This window comes from Haliotis cracherodii, unplaced genomic scaffold, assembly GCF_022045235.1.
Source record: "Haliotis cracherodii isolate W230 unplaced genomic scaffold, xgHalCrac1.p SCAF_3, whole genome shotgun sequence".
Classification (NCBI taxonomy): Eukaryota; Metazoa; Mollusca; class Gastropoda; order Lepetellida; family Haliotidae; genus Haliotis; species Haliotis cracherodii.
Genome location: NW_027266286.1, coordinates 9,903,314 through 9,911,785, shown reverse-complemented (window position 1 = coordinate 9,911,785; position 8,472 = coordinate 9,903,314). Strand labels below are relative to the sequence as shown.

General features: G+C 35.4%; 1 protein-coding gene across 6 annotated transcripts in view; it reads right to left on the bottom strand.

Annotated features, from left to right (window-relative positions):
• Positions 1 to 5,252: 5,252 nt before the first annotated feature.
• LOC139474863 (transcriptional regulator ATRX homolog) overlaps positions 5,253 to 8,472 on the bottom strand; it is a 28,390-nt gene continuing 25,170 nt past the window's right edge. For all 6 annotated transcript variants that reach the window (XM_071258043.1, XM_071258048.1, XM_071258046.1 and 3 more), the window contains one exon: positions 5,253 to 7,328. In XM_071258043.1, the coding sequence (XP_071114144.1) occupies positions 7,290 to 7,328 (39 nt within the window). In that variant the 3' untranslated portion in view covers positions 5,253 to 7,289. The remainder of the gene's footprint in view (positions 7,329 to 8,472) is intronic.

Sequence of the window (8,472 nt, the reverse complement as noted above, 5' to 3'; positions counted from 1 at the left end):
CAAGGTTGTTATCAGCCTAGATCTATAAGGTTTTAACCCTAAAATGTCCCATCCTTATGTATCTGGAAGAAAAGGTTTCAACATGTATTTGAATTAGTTCATACATTGCAAGGCATCATAACAAGAATGTGTACTTCTCACATCATGTCAAGGATAAACAATGGTGGGAGACAAAGATGTTGTATGTTACCCTGGGGAGAAAGCTTGAGTGATACTTTCGGATATTTACACTTGTGTATTTTAGTGTTTCTCTAAGCTGATTGGACAGTTAGAGCAATATGACATCACACTATTTCGATGGTCGTGACGCGACAAAATGATAATGTCATGTCATGCCTGAAACCCCCCCAAAAAACCAACAACTTTATGTCATCTGCACAATAAGCGGACTTCAGTATCAAAAGTGTCTTTGTTGAGTTGACATTAAAATACTTTTTTTGTGTGTATTTTTTTCGTTAAAGTGACAAAAATGAGTAATATATAGAATTACCAACTCAAAACTCAGAATTCCTTCATGAATGAATTAATACAATAAGCATCTTGCCAAAAGCTTGGAGGTCACACCATTCATTCATTCACTCACTCACTCCAGACAGAAAAGCCATAATGCCTCGTTACTTATTCTCCCCTTATAAAACAACTGGAAGTGTGTGCTGCAATCTCATTAGTTAGAAAACATGATTGATTAAATAGGATTTGAAGCCTGAAATCTCCTGCACATGAATCAATTTCTTCATAAATATCTTTTATCTCTCAGTCACAACTTTGAAAAAAAAAGTGCCATTTAGAATGATTAAATGGATACTTTCAATTTAATATTAACTTGGATCAATATTAATTTAAACAATTTCGAATGACTTATATTTACCGCATTCTGTCAACTAGGCAAGTTTAGTTATCATGAAAGAAAAGAAATCTGAAAACACATAAAGTTATCTCCTAATTATATACTGGTGATATAATTATCCCTGCTATCCAAATCAAAAGCTGCGCAGCACATATTCTCTCACTTGAACACTTACACCTTCAGTACATGCAGATAGACATATATATCTAGCACAATAATAACATAATAATAAAACATTCAAAGCACTTTTCTTATAAAACAATTAACAATCATACATACATGTATATTAACACATCATAACCATGCTTCTTCGAATGTGCATAAAATTGACAGACATCTTTATTTCATTGACAAAGGTCTGACATTATGTAAATAACAAAGTATGGTGTTTTAATATTCGACCACTGCCAATGTAAATTTTCACAAAATCAAATGCATATTGTGGCGGTGAATATCACAAAATTATGACCATATTCTCCCTCTAGGGGTTGTTAATAGTAAATTTTGATGATTAAGATATTATTTCCCTAATCTGTTATAAAACACTTATGATCATTTCCGAATGGCTAAAATGAACTAATATAGTCTACAAATTGTCATGACTTTGTTTAACATAAGGATGAACTAAGTGTTATTTCACTTTGCTGCAGACATTAACTGGCATAGTGTCTGACTGGCTAAAGTTGTCATCATGTAAAATAGGAACAGTACGAAGGTAAGTTCCAATTCATTAAGTAGAAAACTTATACTTTCAAAGATATTTTTAAAAGTTCATATAAAAATTGCATAAGTAAGAATCTTCATAGTTTTATAAATCTCCACAAGGCACAAATCAAAATATCATAATAAAAAAGTGATGCAGTTTACTTTTAATGCCTATCTGATTTATATTTTCTCCTTCCAGCAGGTACAACATGCACCACACAATATGAGTGAGTGATTTTGGTTTAACTCTGCCTTGAACAGTATTCCAGTTATATCACGACGTATCAGCTTCATGTGGGAGGAAAGCCTGATGTGATGCAGGTCTCAGACGTTTACCACTTCGGTGAAACCCACGAGCACGGGTATGATGCTGACAAACCTATAAACATAATCGGGGCGAACAGGGATTCGAACCAACAATCACAGGTTTCTGGTGTGGACGCAACGCTGCACAGTTAATTGCCCTGCCATAGATGACTGGGCCTCTTCCCCCCAAACAATATGACATAACATAACATGTACATATGAGGATGATGATGACTTTCCAATGCTTGAATTAACTTCAGATAATAATATTTTTATTGGAAAACATAACACCCCACAAACCCAGCACTCATGTAGATTTGTTTCAAACGTGGGACACATACATGACAAGCACAGATAACAGCTGTCTTTCATGTCAATTACTATTGATGCCCAAATAATTACACTGTTTGAACAGCAGTTTCAAAGAACTCTGTTAACAATGGGAAGAGACAGCACTGTAGACACACACCATGCTAAACACAAGTGACAAGGGAGATCATATCAGGCATGTCCGCGGAGTGTAGCAACAAGTCCCAAGGGCAGTAGTAGTCATTTACCATTCTGATCCAATCATGAATGCCCACAGAGAAAGTGTAATAATCATGGCAAATCTAAAATTTAAACCCATGATCAGAGGATCCTTGCACTGCTAAGGGAGGCAACTCAGATATGTATGGTTTCAGCCTCCATCACATGTTCCTAGAAGGAAAAACAATAGTGAAATGGAGACCCTCCCACACATTTGTCAAAAGGCACCCTTTATTTTTTATATTATTTCAGTGTTTGGGGGTTTCATTAAACAATAAATAAAAAAAATGACAAACAGAGGGCACTTATAAATGAGGGATGCTAACAAAACAGATTGCAGTATCAGAGTATGGTTGATCACAACTACATGAGCTGTCATAGAAGGATTTCACTGATAATCCTGAGTTGTCTCCGGTGATGGAAGTCAATGAAATACAGTCAAGTTTGTCATAAATACAGTTTTCACATACACAATTATAACTGAAACATGGCTGACGTTATACAACAGACCAGATCACCAGAGGAAGGCCAGTGAGAACACTACATATGTGTAACACTGTATCACACAATACACGCTGGGTAGAACAGTCCAGTGTGAAACTAACATTCGTATGCATCTTCATAATTACAGGAGCGTTCATGTAGAAACTTGTTAAAAAGACATACTTATCTAAACACATTAGAAACTGTTTTGTGAAAACATTCAGATTACCTTGTAATGGGCCTTCAACCATCAATGCATACACAGAGGATTCGTCACGAGTGTTTTTTTTAATATGGGAAATATCAACCAAGTCTTAGTTAATCGGTATTTGCCGAGCCTTTGGCGAGGATAAATCAGTGTAATGTATTCAAGCTTTATAACTTCTCTGGACACAGATCTTACTGATCCTTATATTTGAAAAGTAATAAAAGAACTAATTTTGTTGTTGTGTCTGGTGGCTAATAAACAGATTTCTTTCATAAAACTAAATTTGGACAGTCATAAGCTTGAAGAAAAGATATGTGAAACAAATGTTGCTTGTTTGAATTTAACGCTGAGTGTTTGAAACAGTGTTTACAGCAGCACATGGAATGCTCTGACATTTAGGTGATGGAGAAATGCGGAGGTGGGCAATTCAAATCTGACGTCAGATCAGTCACTATGTTATGACTGTATGGCTATAAATTATTTACTTAATATTCACCCCTACCAAACCCCCGTCTCACATAATTTTATCCCCCCACCACATCCACCACTTCCAACAGACTGAACAAATCATTTTGTGTGTACTTGGCTGTATAATTGTGGTGGACAGTTATGAGACTAACTACGAAGGATGTATATTACACCTGCTACAGTTTGCATGTATGAAGTACGATACTTTCCATGCCTACAGATTACATTTGACCCAAGTACACAAATAGCATCATATTTCTGCATTTCATCAAGGTGAATAGGTATTTTATGATGGTGTCAATATACAAAATTGGCTAGCACACTGTCACCAAACATCTCTGCTGAAGGGGCGAACTCAAACAACTATCCATGTCAGTTTTAGGAGATGATGCTGCTTCCTTGGGCGCTGCTATTGGTGAGGAGCTTGGAGGAGATTGTTCAAAAAGAAATTAGGAACAAACTCCCTCAACGCTGACCATCAAAGACTCAGAACTTTGCAGCCACTGCCTGTACCAGACGTCATCAAGTGAATCACATCCATTGACAGTTCAAGTACTCAGATGCCGCGAACAGTTTGGTAAAAACACATGCTTTCAGTCTCACATCTGTTTCAAAGATTTGGATGAAAATTTAAGAATTAATTTACAGTAATTTTTACAAGTAGCAACAATTGACACAGTACAAATTTTATATTTGTGGGAACACTTGCCAGTCTCATCAATCTAACCAGATTTCCTATATCATATTGTGAACATCTCGTACACCTGCACCACGACGAATCCAGTTTATTTGTTAACACAGAGAATAATTTGCAACCAGTGGGGCAGGATACTCTCATCTTTTCGCTAACACCTGGTATCATCACTATTTTATAGTGATTCATAAACACATGCTCATGATGTAGTTGGAAATGTACAATTGACTCTGCTTTGGGTAGAGATTTCTTTTGAATATGGACTATTGTCACTTTGATTAACACACAGAATCATTTGTTAACACACTGAATCATTTGTTAAGACATACAATCTTGTTAACATATAGATTCATTTGGTAACATAGAGAATCATTTGCAAACTGAGAGAATCATTGTTAACAGAATAATCAACATAGAATCATTTGTCATCACCTTGAATCATTTGTTAACACCTTGAATCATATAACCATGATAACACCTTGAATCATTTAACACCTTGAATCATTTGTTAACACATTGAATCATATAACACCTTGAATCATTTAACACACTGAATCATTTGTTAACACAGATGAGAATAACACATTAAAGATTTAACATACAGAATCAATTGTTAATACAGACTAATTAGTTACCAGATAGAATCATTTGCTTAGGCACTGAATCATCATTTAGGAAAAGAGGAATGAATGCTATTCCGTTTAAAAAAATGCATGCTTCTTCTAAACAGTACCTAATGCCGACAAGTGCCTTTTGAACATGACTTTTAAATCCAATCATATCATTAGATCACTAAGACTAGACAGTAAAAATACCATATTCAACCAAATAAATGCCAGGGGACGGAGGTGGTGAAGAGGATGCTGATGGTGACAGTGACATTTAATATCATATCTGCAGTGGACCTCATATTATTCATTACAAGGAGTGCTAATAATTAGTGATTGTTTATTTGGTAGAATATGGTATTTTAATTATCATTTCACATTGCAATGCCTTAATCTTTTCATTATTGACCAGAGTCCAGAGTTTAAAAAAGGGCTGAAAATAATCAATCTAATTGTTTTGATTGACCGATAACATATATGACGTATAATTGTTTTCTCTTCCCTCCCCCAAATTCTCAGTCTCTCATCTCAAAAACCGAATTACAGCAATCAACCACAAAATACACTATGGGCTTTGTGTAGGCTGACTGAGCAACTCATCACAGACAAGGTGCTATATTTATAAATTTTTACTCCATTATAGAAAAACGATATTAAACATTCTATAAAATAATCATCTAGAAAATATCACTGATTAACATGAGGTATGAGCAAATATCATACACCGGATTTCATTCTTTTCTTACAAGAACTCCTCCAGAAAACACAAACTGTGGTAGCTCACATTATAACATTGTAATATCTCATCATAACGTTGACATAACCACTATAGTTCATGAAAGTAATGCAAAAAATGTGAATACCCCTTGCTTAAACAAATTTAAACATTATTTAGGGACTAGTCAATAAATACTGTAAATCAGCGCTAAATTCACTGATTATCACTGAGGACCGCGTCAAGTCTGCACATGTTGCCTTTATAACAGTTGTCATCCAGACGACGGCATCTTTGTTTAAAGGTAGAGTACTCACATTAATTTCATTGCATGTTAAGCCAGGGGTCGTCACTCGCAATACTTTGGCGATGTATTAATTACATGATTTACAGTATTTTCATTGAATGTTTTTTAACATTTTCTATCAATATTAAAACATGTAAAATGCAACATAATAAACCATTCAATATTTATGTGTTAGTATTTATTGATTTGACAGCTTTCGATAACAAATAAAACATACATGGCTTTTTACATTTTGAAACATGACAAATATTTCAGCATTCATAGAGTTATGTAAAAAAAAACAACATGACCCCAAATCTTTGAAAATCCAAATTTCAACTTTTATCTTTGTAACCTTATCACAGGTTTTCTAGAAGTCGTTTTAGTCCAAATTATTCGTATTTTTAGTATGTCATACAAACATAATCAGAGATCTAAAATCCCAATCCCAATCCCAACCATTATCTTGATTATCATTACAATGTTCATCTTAACGCCAAATTGCAAATCATTTGGTGAACATAAAACTATTTACACATAAAAAACTAATTTTGACATGAAACAAACGTTTTGGTGATGAATGTTCTCGGTTCAGAAGGGGAAAGCCAATTCATCATTGTGGTGCACAGATAACATTCAGGAATCAAGCTGAAATTCTTTATCTGAAGTTCTGCAGGAGTTGATCAAATTGCAAGATGGTGATGTTTGGAGACATATTTACACTGACTTCCCAACACCCTACACCAAGAAGTAGACGAGGGAATATAGCAATCTCATTAAATTCTGATCTTCACATCCCAATAGGAGGCCGAAGCATGTAAATTCTCCTAACAGCCAAACAGCACTGAAGCTTCTAAATTCTCAGCACAAGCGAGTGAATCATTCAGAATAGAATATGTGATTTCAGTTTCTTGAAAATAAACATAAATGGCCAATTCGGAATTAAAATAGTAAAGGCTGCGCCATTATATTCCTGTGGGTATGTTACACATCCTGTCATTTTTTTAGCACTGCATCTACACCCAAATAGGAGGCCCATCGAAAGAATACTTGTGTTCTGTGTGGGTTATCTTTTCTTTAATTGAAATTTCTGAATTGAGGAGTCAAAGCACTACAGTAAAATTATGTAAGAGAGTTGTTTTTTGTTTAAGAAACCACTCATCCTTCATTTAGATTGGGAGGTCAAAGGTTGTTCTGACTTCCCCTGACACGACTTCCGTCAGCAGGTTGTCAGATCTTGATGCACAGAGGTATCTTATCAAAGGAAATATGTCTGATCTTAATGAGATTGGGAATACAGACATTCATGTTACTGACCATATAGGCACCTGAAAAGTTTGTTGGAAAGACTGATGCCATAGAGAATGTTGACTGTTGTTCAAAGTTGAAGTGGCTCCCGGAGGCTGAGATCTCTTGCGTTGCTATGGAAACTGGTCCTTTCTCAATCAAGCTCTGAATCACTGTCACTGACAATACTTTCCTGAAACAAGGAATATAGTAAATTAATACACATTCTACTCACATATTTATGATTGATATCGATTCTTGAAACATTTGATGATTTTGGATTTTATGTTGTAGTTAAAAAAAACCCACATTGGACATGGTGGACTATAATGTATAATTGGGAGGGGCAGTGGACAGCAGTGTCAGTATCAATCCACATCACGGTCTGCGATCCTAGCCACTGATCCAAAACCAGAGCAAAACATTTAATTAGGTTTATGAAAAAGGTAATAAAATCTATAAAAGCAATGCTTAATGAACTATTTAGGTTAGTAGACAGAAAATGGATCCATATCTGAAAGTTCAAATATAAAGAACTTTCAGATATGGATCTTTATATTTGAACTTTCAGCCATGGATACATTTTGTGTAGTGCAGTCACTGCTAAAAAGTCTGCAATGTATCCATGTCTGAAAGTTCAAATATAAAGGTAAGAAGCGACTATGCTTGTTGTAAGAGGCGTGTTACTGGATCAGGTGGTCAGACTTGCTGACTTGGTTGTCATCATATCCCAATTGCGTAGATCGATGCTCATGATATAAATCACTGGGTTGTCTGGTCTAGACTCGATTATTTACAAACAGCCGTCATATAACTGCAATATTGCCGAGTGTGGCGTTAAACGACAAACAAAATAAACCAAATATAAAGTGTAAAAGCCTCGGGGCAAAACAGAGTTATGCCCCCTTAATCATGCCTCTTTTGCTCTAGGTGTAAACTGTGTCACACAGAATCGCACCAATGTCTTTGAATTAGGGAGGGTAGTGGTATGTGGAAGAAGAGACTGTTCTAAGACTATTTGTATTGTAGTGATTGAAGCAAATGATTGAAGCACTCGTAAAATATTCGTGCCAGCTTCTAACACTATTCCAAATTCAAAAAGAGAGACAGCCCTGCATCAAGACATTTGACAGTGAAATATTCTGGACATTCGTGAGTGCACTGACATATATCATGGTGCCTGTTACTTATTGCTTGTGCCAACCAATTTGTTGTTGTAAATCTAAAACTGTGTGTCTGAACATAATTTGCTGAGAATTCAGTGATCTTGTGTGGTCATATACTGATTCACAATTTAGTTCTGTCTGTGCTGATTTCTAGGTTAACCTTTGCATTTC